Source organism: Oryctolagus cuniculus, chromosome 7 (genome assembly GCF_051225735.1).
Source record: "Oryctolagus cuniculus isolate XC-2025 breed Fujian yellow rabbit chromosome 7, ASM5122573v1, whole genome shotgun sequence".
Lineage (NCBI taxonomy): Eukaryota > Metazoa > Chordata > Mammalia > Lagomorpha > Leporidae > Oryctolagus > Oryctolagus cuniculus.
The window spans coordinates 159,711,317-159,731,430 of record NC_142873.1 but is presented as its reverse complement, the minus strand read 5'-3'; the positions used below and the strand labels follow the sequence as shown (position 1 = coordinate 159,731,430).

The 20,114-nt window shown below is 59.3% G+C and overlaps 1 protein-coding gene across 4 annotated transcripts; it reads right to left on the bottom strand.

Moving 5' to 3' along the window:
* Positions 1 to 571: 571 nt before the first annotated feature.
* On the bottom strand, positions 572 to 19,912 carry SLC2A5 (solute carrier family 2 member 5). 4 transcript variants are annotated; one of them, XM_070076643.2, is made up of 13 exons: positions 19,792 to 19,912; positions 18,501 to 18,588; positions 11,400 to 11,498; positions 10,839 to 10,999; positions 9,214 to 9,338; positions 5,811 to 5,963; positions 3,537 to 3,662; positions 3,266 to 3,453; positions 2,730 to 2,840; positions 2,244 to 2,345; positions 1,849 to 1,924; positions 1,425 to 1,552; positions 572 to 1,307 (listed from the first exon to the last, which is right to left on the bottom strand). In XM_070076643.2, exons 2-13 carry the CDS (start codon positions 18,534 to 18,536, stop codon positions 1,107 to 1,109), a joined length of 1,506 nt encoding a protein of 501 aa, XP_069932744.2. In that variant the 5' UTR covers positions 18,537 to 18,588; positions 19,792 to 19,912; the 3' UTR covers positions 572 to 1,106. The 4 variants fall into 4 exon arrangements, with proteins under 4 accessions (XP_069932744.2, XP_089192755.1, XP_089192754.1 ...); NM_001361441.1 differs by lacking the exon at positions 19,792 to 19,912 and having other exon boundaries at positions 990 to 1,307; XM_089336629.1 differs by lacking the exons at positions 10,839 to 10,999; positions 11,400 to 11,498; positions 18,501 to 18,588; positions 19,792 to 19,912 and adding an exon at positions 10,052 to 10,181.
* Between the last annotated feature and the right edge of the window lie 202 nt (positions 19,913 to 20,114).

Here is a 20,114-nt window from a genome sequence, read left to right as displayed (position 1 = left end):
GGGGTGGGTGTCCAGAACCCGGAATTCCAGAGCCCCGCCCCCTCCCGTCCCCGGGGCTGCGGGTGCCCCAAGCTGCCATCCTGCGCGTCCTGACCTTCGGCTTCAGTGCTGAGTCTGGCGCTCTGTCCTCGGCCACACGGCCGAAGGCTGCGGCGGGTTTTACCATGTGCTCCCTCTGGGCCCTCGCTCCTCTGCACTGTGACTCACACCCATGGGATCCCCACTCCACACCCACAAAAGCGGCTCCCAAGTCCCCCTGCTGCCTGCCCCCGTGATGGTCACAGCACACCCGAGTACGTGCAGAGGCACCCGAGGTCAGATGTCCAAGCTCACAGCTGCGGCAGCCTGCGCTCTGCCTTTGCCCTGTCTGTCCTTGAGTGGTGTTTGAGAGCCTTGTCCATGCCAGAACCTGTTCCAGGCACTGGGGACTTGGGGCTGAACCAAACTGGCTGAGCCCCCTGGAAGCTGACAGCCAGGGCTGCCTGAACCAGCAGAGAGCACCCCCCGCACACACACTGTGCAAAAAAAAAAAAAAAAAAAAAAAAAAAAAAAGCGCAGCACATCACAGAGATGAGCGACCAGCTTCGTTCTATTGACAACACAGAAGAAATTCCATTTTTCGCTAAGAAGCTAATTTGGGATTGATCATTCGGACTCAGTTTCTTTCTCCCTGGGACAGGTTCCCAGCCTTCTCCGCGTCATCATGTCTGACATCGCACTTTCCAAGACAGGTGCTCTGGGGAAGGCGCAGCTAAGAGCCAGAGTGTGGCTCCGCGAGCACACCAGGGGCCCCCGGGGGCCTCGGCGGGCGCAGGGGAGAGCTCCTTTCTCTGACAAAACGTGCTTCCCTCCGTGTTGCCGGCACGGGAGCCACGTCTGTCATAAAGGCTGTGGCAGCAGGGGCGCCGTGACGGCTCACCCAGCAGGGCAGCGGCTGTCTGTGAACTGGGGGCCGGCCACGGCCACCTGGGGAGAGACAGCCGGGCTTTCGGGCGGCGTCCGCACCAGGGCAGCCCACTGCCGGGCTGCCCCACACAACCACGAGTCAGGAGAGAAGGCCAAGGGGAAGGTCCACGCAGCGCGCAGCGGGCTCCTCTCCCGGGAGGCTACTCCGAGACGTCGGGGGGAAAGTCCTTCAGCTCCTCTCTGTCGGGCGAGACTTCTGCCACCTTGTTCATCCTGATGAACGTCTGATTGATCTCTATGAAGCTCTTGCCCTTGGTCTCGGGGACAATCAGGAAGGTGTAGACGGTGGTGAGCAGGCAGATGACACCAAAGATGATGAAGCTGTAAGCGCCGAGGCCCACCTGCGGCGAGAGGGGCAGTGGGCGCGTGGGAGGGGCGGGCCGCCGGGGGTCGCGTTGCCACGGTGTCGGGGGTGGTGGACTGGGGGTCCCGTGAGCGGGGGCCCCGGTCTCACTCACCTGGATGAACGGGAAGACCAGGCCCACGGTGAAGTTGGACAGCCAGTGCACGCTGCCCCCCACCATGTAGGCGGCCGGCCGCGAGGACTGCAGGAAGATCTCAGTGATGAGCAGAGCCGGGATGGGGCCTTGGGGAGAGAGAGGGGCCGTCTTCCCTGAGGCAGGCAGGCCACACAGGGCCCTCGAACCCCCCACGTGCAGGCGCCCTGGCCCAGAGGCTGCAGCGGACCTCCAGGATGCACAGCAGACAGCAAGCTGGGACGACCCTGGAGGCAGCCAGCTGCTCTGCCAACCGCCCGGGCTGGCGGGCAGGGAGCGTGGACCGTGCCAGGGCAGTGCCCGGCAGGAGCTCGGGCCCCGGGCTTGCGGGGCTGATGGTGCGGGAGAGGAGCCACGAAGCACAGAAGCAGTCGGGGGTACGTACTGGGCCCGATGGCGTGTCCTATGACGTAGACAATGATGCAGACGATGCTGATGTAAGGCATCCAGGAGACGGTGTCCTGGCGGGGTGGGGGGAGGGGAGCACAGGTGGTTCACACCTTCAGCCCCCACAGCAGCTCTGGGTCTCTGCCCAGGAAGCCCCAGCTCCCCGTGAGCACAGGCACCTGAAGGAACCCTCGGAAACAGAGCCGGCAGGGCTGTGGGTGCCCTGGGTAACAGAGCCGGCAGGGCTGTGGGTGCCCCGGGCCGCATGGTCCCTGGGTGTTTGCTAGCACGCCTGTGCCTGTATTGCTTGTCAAGTCCCACTGGGGGGAGGCAGGGTGGGAAGGGCGTGCGGTCCCTTGGCAGGCAGGGCCAGCACCGCTCAGGTCCCCTCACCTGCAGGGCCAGCGCAGCGGTGAGCACACAGCAGGCTGCGAAGCAGGTGAAGAAGCCAAGGAGGAGCAGCAGCCTCCGGCCCAGGAACTCCACCACGAATACCTGCGGGGGGGGGGGGCATTCAGGAGAGCCCCTGGGAGGACCACGCGGGCTGTGCACCTGCTCTGTGCGCAGATGTGCCCGTGAGGGGCTGGTGGGGAGGACGGCTGTGTCCCTGGGCCACGACAGCCCCAGCCACAGGAGAGCAGCCTGCTGACAGAGGCCAGGCTCCACTCGGGCCGCCAGGGCCGCCCTCTGGTGCCGCCCAGCCGTGGACACTTGGTTCCGGCTGAGCGGTGGCCTTGGGCTGCCCCAGGTGAGAGATGGACAACCTCATCCAAGCAAGGCTCTGGGGGGGCTGGGCTTCCATCTCTGGGGGCTGTGGGCTGCCCCACAGGAGCTCAGAGGCCCAGTGACCACCCCAGGCTCCGCTCTGGGGACACTCACGGTGCACACGGTCATCAGCACATTGACGGCCCCTGTGCCGGCTGTCACGTACTGGACGTCAGTGTCCCTCACGCCGGCACTCAGGTAGATCTGGTCTGCGTAGTAGTAGATCTGAAAGGCAATGGCCGCTGGTGACAAGGACCTCGCCCTCCACAGGGCTGTGACAAGGGCCTGGGGCCTGTGGGACCCCACCCTCCTCAGAGCTGTGATAAGGGCCTGGGGCCTGTGGGACCCCACCCTCCACAGGGCTGTGACAGGGGCCTGGGGCCTGTGGGACCCCACCCTCCACAGGGCTGTGACAGGGGCCTGGGGCCTGTGGGACCCCACCCTCCACAGGGCTGTGACAGGGGCCTGGGGCCTGTGGGACCCCACCCTCCACAGGGCTGTGACAGGGGCCTGGGGCCTGTGGGACCCCACCCTCCACAGGGCTGTGACAGGGGCCTGGGGCCTGTGGGACCCCACCCTCCACAGGGCTGTGACAGGGGCCTGGGGCCCGGGAGACCCCACCCTCCACCCAGGTCCCCGCTGTTCCGCACCGCGTTCACTCCCGACAGCTGCTGGCCACCCATGAGGGCCACGACGGAGATGAGCTGCCAGCGCAGCGCCCGCATGCCGCACAGCCGCCGCACGGACACCAGACCGGCCGCCCGCTCCGCCTCGTCTTCCCGCCGGATCTCCTCCAGCTCCTCGTCCACCTCGTCCCAGCCGCGCAGCGTCTGCAGGGCTGCAGGAATGCCAAGCGGCGGCGTCGGCCCGGGCCCCCGCAGCAGGGCTCCCTGGGCTGCCACCCCCACATGCCCACGTTACCCTTCCTGGCGGCGTCTTGGTTCTTCCTCCCGATCAGCAGGTACCTGGGGCTCTCGGGGAAGAAGGGCAGGAGCAGCAGCTGCAGGGCGGCCGGGACCCCGGTCAGCCCCAGGAGGATGGGCCAGCCTGCAAGCAGGGGGCAGCTGAGGGCCGGGCCTGTCCCCCAGCTGGGGACCACACTCTGCCCCAGCACCTGGCAGTGCCTGGTGGAGAGCAGACACTCAGAGCACCCTGGGCCGTGACCGCTGCACCCCCACCATGCGAGCACATGTGGCTGAGTGGGCAGTGTGCATTGTGGCTGTGTGCATGCGCTGTCAGGCCTGCCAAAGCGGGGCCAGCCCCCCGCAGCCACGGAAGCCTGTGCCTGGGCCACCAGCACCCCAGAACTGCAGTGGTGGGAACAGCACCGTGCAGCTGTCCGGAACATTCCCTTCACGTGGGTACGTAAGCTGGGGGTCTGAAAACCCGAACTGGTGCTGTGGTGAACACGCAGCTACCCCACCATGGACAGCGCCCAGATGGGAGGCCGATGGCACAGTTCACACAGCGCGGCTCAGCTCCCTTCTGCAATGTTCACGGGCAGGTGCAGCCCACCATGGCTGAAGGGCGTGAGACTGGGGGCAAAGGCTGGGAAAGGAAGATGGTGAGGGTCTACAGAGTGGCCCCTGCAGGACAGGTCGGGGCACACATGGGCTCCCGAAGGCTGTAATTTCTCTGTTTGAAAAAGTGACACAGAGAGAGAGGGGTTAGAGAGAAAGAGAGAAAGGAGGGGGAGAGAGAAAGAGAGGAAGAGAGAAAAAGAGAGAGAGAGAGAGAGAGAGAGAGAGAGATCTTCCATCTGCTGGTTCATCCCCCAAATGGCTCCAATAGCCAGAGCTGGGCCAGGTCAAAACCAGCAACTAGGAACTCCATCCGGGTCTCCCACGTGTGTGGCAGGGGTCCAAGCACTTGGGCTGTCACCCACCGCCGTCCCAGGTGCATTAGCAGGAAGCTGGATTGGAAGTGCAGCAGCCGGGACTGGAACCGGCGCTGTGATGTGCGATGCTGGCGTCGCAGGCCGTGGCACCACAGCACCGGCCCAAGTGTTTGGTTTCTCTTTTAGTAAATGAATGTTTACATTTTTTGAACTTTTCCTTTGTTTCTATGTCTGTTTATTGAGAAACACACATATTGTTTCACAATAAGAATGGTGATAGGGACAGGCATTTAGACCACTGGCTAAGAAGCCTGCGTCTCACATCAGAGCAGCAGGTCCGATACCTGGCTCCGGCTCCTGGCTTCAGCTTCCACTAATAGAGACACCAGAGGCAGTGCCGAGGGCTCAAGTGGTTGGATTCCTGCCGACTAAGGGCAAGGCCTGGCTCCTGGCCTCAGCTGTGGCCCAGCCCCAACCGCTGCAGGCATTTTGGGAGTGAATCAGTAGATGGGAGAGCTCACTCGCTCTCTCTGTCTCTCTCTCTCTCCCCCCACCACCCATAAGCAAATGATCCCTAAAACCGTGACGTGAATAAGTGGGCAGCCCAGGCCCCTCTGGGGGGGTCAGTGTCGGTGTCGTGGGCACCCGTGCGCCGGGCCCTGGGCCAGCTGCCTTCACAAGCCTTCTTCCTTCTCACAGCACTGCTGTGAAGTGGGCGCCAGGATCAACCCCATTTCACACATGCAAACACGGAGGCAGGCGGAGTGTAGGTCCCTTGTCCAAACCACACAGTTGTCGGGAACAAAGATGAGAGGTGAACCCAGCAGGATGGAGCCACACGGCAGGTGGGCTTTGAATCCCAGTTCAGGCTGTGAGTGCCCAGCTTGTGCAAACCGGGGCTTAGACACCATCTTTCTCGGGTCACGTTCAGTCTCTGTGCCAGCCTCCATCCCTTAACCACAGCGCTCCTGCCCACAGCCTGCCTCTGGCTTCACCACCAACACAAACCCACCCAATGTCAAGTTCAAGTTCAACCTCCGCACTGCCCACTGCTCTCAGGCTGGATCTTCCGCTTGCTTCCAGACCCGCATCCCACGTCAGTCCCCTGCACCGTCGGCAGCAAGTGTAGAACTCTCAGCTGCCACACAGACCACGGCCGCCTGGCCTCGGGGGGTGGCCCTGTCCCCAAGACCGACGATCTCCCAGTGACCCAATCCAGACACAGCTGTCGATCTGGATCTCCCTTGCCACTCCCCTCCGAGGGACAAGGCCAGTGGTCAGCAGAAGCGTGCGCCCCGGGCCGGTGGCTGGGGAGCAGGTGCGGTCGGGGGAGGCTGGGGCCCTGCAGCCGGACGCACCTTTTTTGTTGGCGAGGATACTCCGAAGGCCGAAGATCTGGGCCACGAGGATGCCGATGGTGATGAAGAGCTGCGGCACCACCCCGAGGGCGCCCCGCAGGTTCTTGGGGGCCAGCTCCCCCAGGTACATAGGGACCACGTTGGAGGACACACCTGGCGGGGGGTGGAGGTGAAAGGTCAGGAAGAGTTACCTGGCAGGGACGAGCTGCGTCGTCCAGGGCCCGTCGTCCTCTTACTGAGCAAGTGCCCGTGGCGGCGGACGCCCTGGGGACTCTGCGTCCTTCCAACTCCGGGGAGAGAGAACCAGCGCGGAGGAACTCCCGCACACAGGCCCCGCCGTGGCCCGGAACTCGCTCCGCTCCTGCTCCTTGGGGAGGCTGTCTGCTCAGAGGCCCAGGACCCCTGCCCGCCAGCTTTCCCGCGGACAAGGAGTGGGTGACGTAATGAGCTGATGCCCCAGCGAGATCTGTCCCCGACGGCTGGCGACCTCGCTGCCCGCTGTGGCACGGCTGCACGTCCACACTTCCTGTGATGCCCGAATGCTCCTGAGTCCCCAGTACTCAACGTGTCACAGCCCCGCCATGCTGGACTCTGAGTCAGGATAGATGGGACTCGGTCTGCGGTCTCCCAAGTGTCTTCACACGGATGAGCGTTACTCCATGTGACTCTCCTAAAGCACAGAGGCTGAGCGCCACACACCTGGTCCTGGATCGCGGCCAGCCTCAGACAGAGGTGGTGGAGAGGGAGGCGTGGCCACACGCGGGACCCCGAGGGAACAGGGTTTGGGGGTGAGCGCAGGTTAGAGCTGCTGGTAATGGGAGGGCATTTGGTAACAGAAGACGAAGTTTTCTGCTTTGCAATTCTGCTCAGTATTTCAGAGATGGGACAGTTCACTGATACCAAGTCTTTCTGGGCTCCAGAGCAGAGAGCAGCAGTAGTCTTTGCTGCAGTGGGGACAACACCCCCCAGGCCCAGAGGCGTGGAGGGAGGGGGAATCCTTCCAGAAGCTGGGGCCCTGGAGGTGCCAGCGTGGGCCTCAGCACTTTGCAACAGGTGGAAGTGGCCATCTTGTAATGGTAAGTCCTTTTTATAAAAATAAGATTTATTTATGTATTTGAAAGGCAGAGTGACAGAGAGAGAGAGAGAGATGAAGAGAGAGAGAGAGAGAGAGAGAGACAGAGAGAGAGACAGAGAGAATCTTCCATCTCCACTACTTTACACCCCAAATGGCCAGAAGAGCTAGGCCAGGCTGAATCCAGGAGCCTGGAGCTTCACCCAGGTCTCCCACGCGGGTGGCAGGAGCCCAGGCACTGGGCCACCTTCCACTGCTTTCCCAGGAAGATTAGCAGGAGCTGGACTGAAAGCAGAGTAGACTTGAACTGGCGCCCAGATACGGGAAGTGCGGGCTTAACCTGCTGCCCCACAACGCTGGCCCAGCAAATTTCTCTAAGAACCAGTAGTTTCTTTTCTACCTTAAATGTATGTATTTATTTAATTTATCTGAAAGGCAGAGGGACACACACACACACACAGATCCTCCATCCCCTGGATCATTCCCCAGTGGCTGCAACAGCCAGAGCAAGGCCAGACCAGTCAGGAGCCTGGGACTCCACCCAGGTCTCCCGGGTGGGCAGTAGGGACCCAGGACCTGAGCCGTCAGGCACTGCCTCCTGGGATGTGCAGCAGCAGGAAGTGAGGTCGCTGGGACCTGAACCCGGTGCTCTGGTGTGGGACGTGGGTGTCCCCAGTGGCAGCCCAACCCGCTGCCCTATGACATCAGCCCTGCCAGCTCTATGCTGCTCTCTAAAAGCTGAAGGCCCAGTATCCCTAACACATCTCTGGTGGGGGAATTCATACAGAATGTTGTGTCTAAGCTTTTATTTTATACCGTAATCCATACTTAAAAATATACGAATACATTTTACATTGCAACTCGTTTCTCCCACACGCATACAGGTAAGAACGGAAGCAAAAGGTTCCTGAGACAATACTGTTCTTACTACACAGGGCACGGTGCTGCTCACTAAACAGGTGTCACCCCTCACTAACTGGCCCTGACTTGTTGCTTATAAAAGACTGAGACACGGGCCAGTGCTGTGGCATAGTAGGTTAAGCATCTGCCTGCAGCACCAGCAACTCATATGGGCGCCAGTTCAAGTTCCGGCTGCTCCATTTCTGATCCAGCTTCCTGCTGACGGCCTGGGAAAGCAGTGGAGGCTGGCTCAAGTCCTTGGGCCCCTGCACCTGGCTGGGAGATCTGGAAGAGGCCATTTGGGAAGTGAACTAGCAGATGGAAGACCTCTCTCTTTTTCTCTCTCTCTCTCCCTCTCTCTGCCTCTGTAATTCTACCTTTCAAACAAATAAAATAAATCTTAAAAAGAGAAGACTGAGATAAAGAATTAGCCTGGGGGCAGACGTGTGGCATAGGGGTTAAGTCAACATTTGGCAATGCCCCTGTCCCATGGCGGAGTCCCACCTTGGCTCTCTGCTCCGGCTCCCTGCTAACACACACCCTGGGAGGCAGCCATGATGGCTCCAGTCCTTGGGTCCCTGCAACCCATGTTCCAGGCCCCTGACTTCAGCTGCCTTGTCCTGACTGCTGTGGGCATCTGGGGAGTGAACCAGTGGTTGGGAGATTCCTGTCTCGTGTCTCTGCCCATCAAATGAAGAAGGCGGCAATGGAGGAGATGCAGGGAGAGGAAGAAGAAGAGAGGAAGAAGAGGAGAGGAAGAAGAGGAGGGGAAGAAGAGGAGAGGAAGGAGAGGAAGAAGAGGAGGGGAAGAAGGTGGGGAGGAGGAGGAGGAGGAGGAGGAGGAAGAGCTATTAGAATAGATTGGAAGAACCCTGCAGAACTGAAAATTATGTCAGTCTTTCTTTTTTTATGTTTTTTAAAAAATATTTATTTATTTATTTATTTTATAGGCAGAGTTATGGGGGACAGGAGAAAGAGAGAGAGAGAGAGAGAGAGAGAGAATGAATCTTCCATTCTCTGGTTCATTCCCCAAATGGCCACAATGACCAGGTCTGGGCCAGGCTGAAGCCAGGAGCCAGGAGCTTCCTCCAGGTCTCCCACGTGGGTGCAGGGACCCAAGCACTTGGACCACCTTCTGCTGCTTTCCCAGGTGCATGAGCAGGGAGCTGGATCGGAAGTGGAGCAGCTGGGACTTGAACCCGCTGTGCCGCAGCGCCAGCCCTGTCAGTGTTTGAAAGAGCAGCTTGCTGTGCCGGAGACACCGCAGGGAAGACCTGCCTGCTGCCTGCCCGGGACAGCCACGCTGGGGCCGGGGCGTCCGTCTGACGTGGCCGTGCTTCCGAGACCTCAGATTGGTTCAGACCCGGCGCTTGCTCTGCCTCCCCTCGCTGACCCCAGTAACAGAGCTGGAGAGAGCACCGCCTTGCTTACCTGCGCATATTCCCACCAGGAGTCTGGAGATGATTATGAGCTCAAACGACCTGGCGACTTCGCTGCACCCCATGAGGATGGCGGGCACGATGGAAAATATGTTGTTGAACAGCAAGGCCCCTTTTCTGCAAGGACAAAGCAGCGGTCAGCCTGGCTTCAGGAGTCACTCATGCAGTCAACAAACGTCCCTGGGGTCAACGACGTGCAGGCTCCTCCGGCGGCAGCAGTGAGCTCTTCCGATGCACGTTAAGGTCTCTGGGACCTGAGGCGGACACGGGTCAGGGCCAGAGCCTGGGGCAGGAAGTCTGTGTGGGAGCAGAGGGAACTGTCCCGGCAGTGGGCACGGGTGGTGAGCATGGAGGGAGAGGGCCTCGTGTTAACATATAAAATATGTTGGCTTCGGAAGTCAGAGCCGGTTTGCTATTTTAGTGTAATCTTGAAACTCAAACTGGGTCAGGAAGGTAGCAGAAAGGATGAGGCTGCCCTCACTGACATCAACAGAGAAGCCAAAGACCCTAAATGAAGTAGCAGCAGGCTGCGTTCAGCAGCATACATAAAATCTTCCCAGGCATTTCACCGTCTTAGAGATCATACTAGGGAAACATCTAGGATTCCCCTCAACAGAAGCAGGAAACAGATCATGAAACGTAACACCATTATGACTTTTATAGAAACGGCTTTAACAAACTGTTAAGTAGAACCTCTTTAGGCCGATAAAGGCGATCCTGAATGAGACTGGAGGAGCATTCCCGTTCCGGTCAGGACGAGCCTGCGCAGGGAGACCGGGGCCCTGTGACCCAGGCAGAAGCCAAGCACACATCTCTGCAGGGGGCCTCACCATGACGCCACCAATGCCAAGCCCCTCCTGATGAACCCAAGTCTGGCCTTCTCCCTTCAGTCCTCTTAGGCAGTGAAAGTAACCCAGCTGGTCACTGCCCTGGCCTCGTGATGAGGGCTTCAGCTTAGGCCTACGTTTAAAGGTCTGCTGGCATCTTATGAGTTTCAGGTGGCCAGCCCAGTGGTTAAGATGGGCCTGGCACTGTGGCATAGCGGGTAGTCGCCGCCTGCAGGGCTGGCATACCGATGGGCAGCAGTTCAAGTCCTGGCTGTTCCGCTTCCAATCCAGCTCCCTGCTAACGCACCTGAGAGAGCAGTGGAAGATGGTCCAAGTCCTTGGGCCCCTGCACCCTGGTGGGAGATGGGGAAGAAGCTCCTGGCTCCTGGCTTTGGATTGCCCAGCTGCGGACCATTGTGGCGATTTGGGGCGTGAGCCAGCAGATGAAAGGCCTCTCTCTCTCTCTCTCTCTCTCTCTCTCTCTCTCTGCCTCTCTGTAACTCTGCCTTTCAAATAAATAAACAAATCTTAAAGGAAAAAAAATATGACGGCATCCCACATCAGAGTGCCTGGGTTAAAACCCCAGCCCCGGCTCCTGACTCCAGCTTCCTGCTAACGTGCACCCTGAGAGGCAGCAGTGATAGGTCAAGTGCTCGGGCCCCTCCCCCCCACATGGGAGACCTGGATGGAGTCCCTGGCTACTGGCTTTGGTGTGGCCCAGCTGAGGGCCACCGGGGACATTGGGGAGGGAACCTGGGGATGGGTGCTCTCTCTGTTTCTCTTCCCTTACCTGCCAAATTTATTCACCAAGGGGCCAACCAGAAGGGACCCGACAAAGCCTCCGAAGGGAAACATGGACACGGTCACGGACCACAGCAAGGTCAGGGGGAACTCGTCGATGAGCTCCCCGGTTCTGTCGTAGTAGGTGTCGTTGTAGAACTGCTTCATGAGCTGGGCAGTAGAGGACACAGCACTGGAATGAGCTGGTTTTCGTCATTCCCCACCCACCCCCACGGGACACCCTAGGGGGAGTCAGGATGAAGCGAGTGAGCTGGGGGTGCTGCCCCAGGGCTTTCCCTCTTGATGGGCTCTGCCCCTCCAGACTCCTGACCCCCTGCCAGGCGACAGAAGACTCGAGCCCCTCCTGGGGCCTCGCACGCTGTCCACGCCCAGGGGGCCAGGCTCCTGAATGCTCCTGATGGCAGAGGTCTGGGGTCCCCATGGGTCTGTGCTGCGCCCTGAGGGTGCTTCCTTCTCTGTGGCCTGAGGAACCGCCATGTGTACCCACTGTGTGCGCGGTCCCGCCCCCGCTGGCCATGCCCTGTGTATTCAGGACCCACAGGGACCGTACCTCGGCTGGGGAGTTGACAACAGACACGTTGTAGCCATACTGGAAGGACGACCCGAAGGCAGCTATCAGGGTCGCCAAGGCAAGTACAAGGGTCAGCCTCTGCAAGAGAACAGGAGAGTGAGCGGGAGGAAGACAGGGATGGGGGGGTGGGGGGGCTAGGTCAGGGATGCAGACGCCTGGGGTGGGGGTTGGGCCCAGCTTTACTGCCAGTCTCGCAGCAAGATGTAACAGCACCTGCAGGCCTGCAATCGTCCTTTCTCCCCATGGCGCTGTTGACCTCTGGGACCCCTCATTCTTTGTTGTGGGGCTGTGCTGTGGACGGCTGGAGGCTTGGAGAGTGCCTGGCCTCTGCTCCTCAGGTGCCGGCAGTACCCCCTCCCCAGATGTCTCCTGACGTTGCTGCAAGCTCCGGCTCCATGGGCGTCCAGATGGCTTCGTGACCCTCCTCCCCAGGGCTCACATTTGCCAACCCCCAACCTCTGTCTCAAAGAAAAACTGCCACAAAAAAATCCAAGGGAAAAATGTGAAAACGTTGGGGCCGGCATTGTGGCATAGTGGGTAAAGCTGCCAGCCTGCATCCCATGTGGGCGTCAGTTCATGTCCCAGCTGCTCTACTTCTGATCCAGCTCCCTGCTAATGCGCCTGGGAAAGCAGCAGAAGATGGCCCAAGTGCTGTACCTCTGCACCCATGTGGGAGACCCAGATGGAGTTCCTTCTCCTGGCTTTGGCCTGGCTCAGCCTGGCCATTGCAGTCATCTGGGGAGTGAACCAGTGGATGGAAGATCTCTCTCTCCCTCTCTAACTCTGACTTTCAAATAAATAAAAAGAGGCTGGTGCCGCGGCTCACTTGGCTAATCCTCCACCTGTGGTGCCGACATCCTGGGTTCTAGTCCCGGTTGCTCCTCTTCCAGTCCAGCTCTCTGCTGTGGCCTGGGAAGGCAGTGGAGGATGGCCCAAGTGCTTGGGCCCTGCACCTGCATGGGAGACCAGGAGGAAGCACCTGGCTCCTGGCTTTGGATCAGTGCAGCGCCGGCCACAGTGGCCATTTGGGGCGTGAACCAACGGGAGGAAGACCTTTCTGTCTCTCTCTCTCACTGTCTAACTCTGCCTATCAAAAAAAAAAATAATAAAAACATAAATTTTTTTAAAAAAATTTGAAAATGTTTAGTTATTCAGGGCCACTGATGAACTTCCCTCAGCCCTGGGCTTTCACTAGGAAGAAGACCAGGGACTGAACATTCAAATACAGACGGCAGGGGGTCTTGGGCCCATTCTGTGGCAGACACGGAGCACTCACTGCAGATGGGATGCTCTTTAACGACAGGAGGGAGCTCACACACAAAGTGATGCAAACGGGGAGGCAAACAGACGTGGAGCAAGAATGCACAGTTCTGCTGCAGGCGGGCACTGCCACTCTCCAGCTCAGTTCCTAAGCTCTCTGTTCCCCGCTCACGTGCGAGGGCAGTGACTCCCTCAGAGCTCCTGCAAGGGCTCGCGGTGGCCGTGGTCACGTGGCCGAGTCTGGGCTGCAGGCCTGGGATGCTGTTCTCGGGGCCTCCCACACAAGCACCTGCAGGCATCTACGCATCTGTGGCCCCTTCACGTGGACACGTTCACTCTCTCCCCTTCCGGCACCCTTGGGCAAGCTGAGCTCCTTAGGGCACCGACCTCCTAAATCCAAAGAGGACCTCTGGAGGGAGGTGAGGGAGGAGGCGGGGCAGAGGGAGAAACAGCAGTGTTCCTGCCCGGGCGTGGCGGCCTGCAGAGCAGTGCCTGCAAGGAGCCCTGGCCAAAGGCAGAAGTGCTCTGCACATGCACACACACACTCACACAGACACACCACACACTGCACACACACCACACACCCTGCACATACACACATTGCACACACCCCTACCGCACATATATACCCACTGTGCACACATGGCACACACACACACACACACACACTACACACACACACACACACCACATACATACCCACTGTGCACACACCACACACACTGCACACACACTGCACGCACATGCATGTGCACACACACCCTGCACATACACACTGCACACATACCCACTGTGCACACACCACACACACACTGCACACACCCATTGTGCACACACATTCCACATACACTGCATATAGACACCCACTGCACACTCACACATACACACACGTGTACACATATGTGCAGGTATACACAATTCAGAGGTGATGGGTGTCAACCAGTTTGACTGTGGCAATCATTCCACAATGCGTATGTCTACGAAACCATCAGGTGTGCGCCACACAAACACAAACAGAATTTTTATATCTCAGTGACATTACAATAAAGCTGTTCAGAAAGGACAAAAGTCGGGTTGGTGTTGTGGTACAGTGGGTTAAGCTGCCGCTTGTGATGTCGGATTCCATACTGGAGCACTGGTTGGAGTCCTGGCTGCTCCACTTCTGGTCGAGCCCCCTGCTAACGCTCCTGGATAAATCATCCTGATTATCCAGGGTCCAAGTACCCGGGCCCCGACACCCATGTGGGAGACCAGGATGGCGTTCCTGGCTCTTGGCTTCAGCTTGGCCCAGCCCTAGCTGTGTGGTCATCAGCTTAACTTGCTGCACCACACTGCTGGCCCCTGGCGAGACAGTCATCTAAAAACTATGTAATCACGTGGTGATCGTTAACTACAACTTCTGTAAGTGTTACAAAATTAACCTGAGACCTACCACTTCTGTAAGTGTTACAAAATTAACCTGAGACCTAACACAGCAGCAGAAATGGGAAGAGAGAAGGTTTTTCAGAAATCACTAAGGCCACTGGGTGTAGAACAGAAGTGGGGAGCCTGGGTGAGTGTGTGCTGCGCTGGGTTCAGCCGCTGCCTGGGACATCCACATCCCACCCTGGGGTGCCTGGTTCAAGTCCTGCCTCTGCTGCTGAGCCAGCTTCCTGCCGACGTGCAGCCTGGGAGGCAGTGGGTGACGGTTCAAGTACCCACGTGAGGGACTCACATGGAGTTCCTGGCTCCTGGCCTCGGCCTGGCCATTGCAGGCATTTGGAGAGTGAATGACTGAGAGATTCCTCTCTCAGATTTTCAAATAAGTAAATTAGGCTGGCGCCGTGGCTCACTAGGCTAATCCTCCACCTGCGGCGCCGGCACACCGGGTTCTAGTCCTGGTCGGGGCGCCGGATTCTGTCCCAGTTGCTCCTCTTCCAGGCCAGCTCTCTGCTGTGGCCCGGGAGTGCAGTGGAGGATGGCCCAAGTGCTTGGGCCCTGCACCCGCATGGGAGACCAGGAGAAGCAGCTGGCTCCTGCCCTTGGATCAGCGCAGCGCACCAGCCGTAGCAGCCATTTGGGGGGGGTGAACCAATAGAAGGAAGACCTTTCTCTCTGTCTCTCTCTCTCTCACTATCTAACTCTGCCTGGCAAAAAAAAAAAAAAAAAAGTAACAAAAAATCTTGAAAAAACAAGCATTAAATGAAAGGAGCCAGTCGCAAAGGCTACGAGTCGTCTGACTGTCCGGAACAGGCAAATCCAGGGACAGAGAGTGGCCAAGGGCTGCCTGGAGCTGGCTCGGGAGGAGACTCGGCAGAAACCGGGAATAGATCCCAGCGGGACAGGGTTTCTCTGGGGGATGACGACAATGTCCTAAAATCCACCGTGCTGATGGCTGCACAGCTCTGAGCAGACACGCAGTTGTGTATTTTATCTTTAATTTTTTTCCAACTTCATTGAGGACAAAATACAAGTTGTGTCTACAGCTGCTCCCCAACTTATGACGGCTTGATTTAGGGTTTTTCAACTTCACAATGTGCAAATCATGAAACCTTGACCTTGGCCCTTTCCTGGCTAGCTCCGTGCAGTCTCATCCCCTCCCAGCACGCTGGACAGTGGCCGTGGCCGTTGCTCAGGGGCCTCCCTGACTGTGGTGCATCAGGTCACGGGGCAGCATTCCGGGGGCAAATGGGATGCGTTCTCCTTATGACGTGTCTCTGGGCCAGCCATAACCTCGTAGGCAGCACCGGAGTATCTGTGCTGGAGGCACACGGAGGGGCGTGCCGGCATCCGCTCACCAACACTGCTCTCCCCATCACCTCCCACAGCTGCCTGTGTGCGTACGTGTGGGGCGAGGACTTGTCAGACCCACCCTTGGAGCTGCGTCTGCCACTCATGCTCCCAGCTGTAGGCACCGGGCTGAGCCCTCGCCAAAACGTACTCATCCTGCAAAAGTGAACTTCGCACCCTCTGACAGCACCGGCCCTCAGGGCCTGACAACCTCTGCTCCGTTCTGCTGCTGGGAGCTCCACTCCTTCAGGTTCCACGTGGGACTGAGGTGGAGCCTGCTGGCCTGGCTCATTACACTCGGGCTCATTCGTGTTGCACAAATGACAAGACTGCCTCCTTTTTTAAGGGGGACGAGTTATATACTTTAAATGAGTTGAGATTTCACAGTGTGCTGAGTTAGAATCTCAACAGCGTCATCTTTTAAAAGGCACCCATAAAAAAGAGGGTTGGAGTTTTCTGCCTTCCCTCCCCCTCCCCCTCCCCTCCTCCCCCCTCCCCTCCCCCTCTCCCTCCCCCTCATTCTCCTCTCCCTGACATTTCCAGGAGGGGAAGAAGGAGGAGGTGTGGGTTTGCTCCTGGGCTGGATTAGCGTGGGAGGGAGAGGAAGGGACCAAAGAGGACGTTCAGGTCTCTGACCAGGTTGTTAAAACAAGAGGTCCCTGGAGCCTGGAGACCCAGCCAGGAGTGGCTCTGCTGAGAGGCCGAGGGGCTGGCTAAATCCCGGGTCCTGGTTCTCAGAGAAGCTGGGCACCACAGCCTCCACACTCCCAGTGGCCCTGCTTCTTGCTGTTGTTCTTAATGTTTGTTTGATTTTTATTTATTTATTTATTTGAAAGGCAGAGAGAGAGAGGGAGAGAGAGAGGGAGAGAGTCTTCTATCCACTGGTTCACTCCCCGAATGCCCACAACAGCCAGGACTGGGCCAGGTCAAGGCCGGGAGCCATAACTCTATCCTGGTCTCCCCCGTGGGTGGCAGGGGCCCAGGTACCTGGCCCTCACCCGCTGCCTGCCAGGATGCAGCATTAGCAGCGGGCTGGATGGGAAGCCGAGAAGCTGGGACGCTAACCGGGAACTCCTCCGTGGGATGCAGGCATCCCGGGAGCGGCTTCACCCCTGCACCCAGTCCCTCTTCTTCACGTCTGGAGAACACTTCAGTAAAACAACCTCTCCCAGCGTGGATCTTGGGTGTGGTCCAGCGACACCGGCAAGGAAGCCCCACCCACACCACCTCCCAAGGACACCGGTCTGCAGTGGGACACAGAAGCCAGTGAATCAGGATTAACCCACCTGAGCAGCATCGAGGACCCAGGAAACTCCCTGCCAACACGACAACCAGTGAGCGGTGCAGGCACCGCACACAACACAATGCTTCACTCTCCAAAGCAGACTTATTTGGGGGGGAGGGGAGTGCGTGAGCTTAATTCAACAATTCTTGTGGCGTCAACAGTTCCAGCGGCTTTGCTGCACATTTTTTGTAAGCCACGTTATCTTTTTCTTTCAGGCCAACAGACTTTTCCTGGCAGAGAGTTCTCGGTGCACATCAGACAGATACCCGTCCTTTCTCTTTGCATGAGAAAAACCAAAGCCAGCCAACGCCATGGCCACCGAGGGACAGGCCTGGGCCTGACCCACTGCCCAGCACCCTCCCCCAGCAGCGCCTGGCCCCCATGCACACCCCAGCCCCAGTTCTCAGCCCCAAATTCCTCCTTGGCCTCACTCGATGGTCTCCCAGATTCTTACACACCACGCTCTTGCTGTTTGGCGCCTCCCGGTGGGTGCCGTGCTGTGCCCTGGCTTTCTTCCCAAGGGCAGGTCACCCTCAGGACGGGAAGCCCATCCCTGCCATGACTGCGCCTGGCCTGAGGGACGTCTCCTGAGCCAGGCCCTCGAGGGGCAGGCGGCTGGGATCAGCTCTTGCCCCCTGCATGTGGCTCCCGGTGCCGGGGGGGAGGGGGGCATTTTCCTTCCTTTCTGCAGCCACACCTGGGCAGTTCCGGCACAGGCCAGACCAGGGCCTCCCTCGGCCCCAACATCCAAGTCCTCATGAGCTCAGTGCCTTTTCTATCAGCCAGAAGGAACAGCACTTGATTTGAGTAACACTCGCTCAGTCGTGAAAACCAAATGAGATGACCCCAGTGAAGGCACTGCACTGGGGCACAAGGGCTGGTCCTGCCTTCTACGAGAATTTGTCACACCTGGGGGGAAGGTGCTACTGGCGTGGGCACAGCCAGGGATGCTGCAGAACACATCACATGCAAGATCACCCCCACAAAGAAGAGTTACCCCGTGTCAAAAGTCAAGAGTGACAAGGCGGGAAAACCAAAACATCTACAGGGAATTCACCGGGCGCCACGTACTCTTGGCACGCGTGGCCTCTCTCCATCGTTCTAGCACCCTCTGAGCTGGTGTAGCTACGATTCCCATTTTGCAGAGGGGAACGCTGAGGCACAGGTTGCCTGAGTCCCACTGCTAGAACAGGACGGGGCACCTCCCCTTCGAGCTACAGGGCGTTTGCAGCCCGTCCACGCCTGAACATATGGACAGTATTCTGCACAAAGGTGTACCGCTCTTCCCCATCACCACGCATTCTCCTCCATCGAGGGAATCTAAAGGTTGCGGCAGTTACATGGGGGCGGGGGTTGGGGGTGACCTGAAAACCTTCCTCCTTCAAAAGGCAGGCACCCTCAGCAACACCTCTGGGCTCAGTTCACATCTAGCAACAGCTCTCTGAGTTTGTCCGCTTTGCGCGCAGCTTTGCTGAGAACATTCATTAAAATGTAACCGAAACCAAACTGGAGTAATCCGACTCGTAAGGATTTCGGGACCAACGCGGTTGGCTCTGGGATCCTCTGCCGCACACACCCCGGACAAACCCACCCTCCGGGTCTCTGCTTTGCTGCCTTCTGAAGCTCCAGCAGAACGGAGCCCAGAACACACTCACCTCTGGCTGCTCCCCTGCTGCTACCTGGACCCCAGCGGCAGGTCCCCTCCGGCGGGCCACACCCCCGCGCGCTCCCAGGGCCTCTCCGAAAGAGACTGGGGACCTACTCACCCCTTCCTTCTTCTTCTCCTGGCCCTCTTGCTCCATCTTCACTCTGCAAGAGCCCCGGGCTGCTAGCCTCCTCCGACTGACACATGAGCTGCAGGGAGAGCAAAGACATGCCGGCTGCACTTTGGCCGTGCCAAGCAGCAGCCAATAGCATTTTTACGGCCAGCCCGAGTCAGAATAACCCTTTCCGGAACCGGGGGTGGGGGTGGGGGGCTCGTCCTCCTCTCACTTCTGCTTTGAAATTCAGTGTCTGGGGTTTGGAGTCCCGGAGACTTGCAGGCACAGCGCCCTGCTGGTGGGCACCGTCTGTGGCACTTCCTCCCGGCTCTGACCCCCGCCAGGCAGCCTCACGGGGGGTGACTGGAAGGGTGATTTCTGTAAGGAACACATGGAGGCAATGGCTGTCACCTGTCCCCCTCCCCGCACGGCACCGGGGAAGGTGGGGAGGGCGATGGATGGGTTCCTAGAAGCTTGGGAGACCTGGCCCCTGCCAGGAAGCCTGCAGCCAACCGTCTCAATGGGGAGTCCGTTTTTGCCCACATAGCACTTTGCGGGGAGTTTTACTTCCCTTTCAAAGGAACCGGGTGCTGTTTCCTGTGCACTCTCCACCGCTCAACCCCTTTGTCGGAGGAGCAGGGAAAGTGAGGGTCTGGTGGACCGGCAGCCAGGCCACTGCCTGCCCCCCACCCCAGTTGGGGGGGGGGGTTGCACGTGTTCAGCCACCACTGGGCATGCAGGCCAAGCGGCCAAAATCCAAAGTCCCATCAGTCCCGCAGATTTCCATCTTTCACGGGACAAACTCCCTGTTTTATTGGCCGTGGCACAAATCCAGCGAACTCCCATTCATCTTTCTTCCTCCCATTCACCTTCTGAACGGCTACTGGGAACCCGCGATGTACGTGCTGGCACCGTCCCTGGCATCCGCACAAAGTGAGCTGTGCTCAGGGCTCCTGGCGTGGGTGACGGCGTGCATGTGTGTGTGCGTGCGTGTGCATGTGTGTGCACGCGTGTGCATATCGGGGCGTGCCTACAGGAGAGCTGAGCGTTTCCAGGCCCCTTCTTGTCCCTCCTCTGTCACAGTCCCCAACTCAGCGGTTTCCAACTAAGGCGTGGCAAGGTTCCAAGTGATCTTGTGTGTCTCCCAGTGCGCCCGCCGCGCGTGGGGCACTGAACGCTGAGGGCGGCGGCGGAGGCCGCCACACCCAGGCCCTGCCTGCGGCGGGGAGAGGGGGACGGCCGGCCAGGCCCACAGCCCACCGGGGCCCATCCATCAGGGGGGCAGCGGCCGCCCTACCTGGTTCCCGCCGTTCGCGGGTTCCGGGGCGTCGCGGGCACAGCGCGGCGTCACCAACGTTTGCCCGCCGGTTTCACGGCGGCCCTGGAGGTGCGGGAGTGCGCGTGCGCGGGAGAGGCCGGGGCCCGCTCGGAGGCCAACGTGACGCCGGGCGACGGGGAGGCCTCCGGGGTGCGGGCAGAGCCAGGCTGGGCCGCTGGGGACCCCGCGGACACGAGGCCGCCGTGACGTGGCCGGAGCCGGGGCCTGAGGGAGGCCGCTGGGCCGCCAGGCCAGGCCGCTGGCGGGAACCCGGCGACAAGGCCGCCGTGACTCCGTGGGAC

Coding starts and splice junctions, on each gene's coding strand:
- SLC2A5 (XM_070076643.2), bottom strand. CDS start 18,536: ATGGAGCAAGAGGGCCAGGAGAAGAAGAAGGAAGGG. Junction 3,663..5,810: donor TATCCTCGCCAACAAAAAAG/GTGCGTCCGGCT, acceptor CCCTGCTTGCAG/GCTGGCCCATCCTCCTGGGG. Junction 1,925..2,243: donor CCGCTGCGCTGGCCCTGCAG/GTGAGGGGACCT, acceptor CCACCCCGCCAG/GACACCGTCTCCTGGATGCC.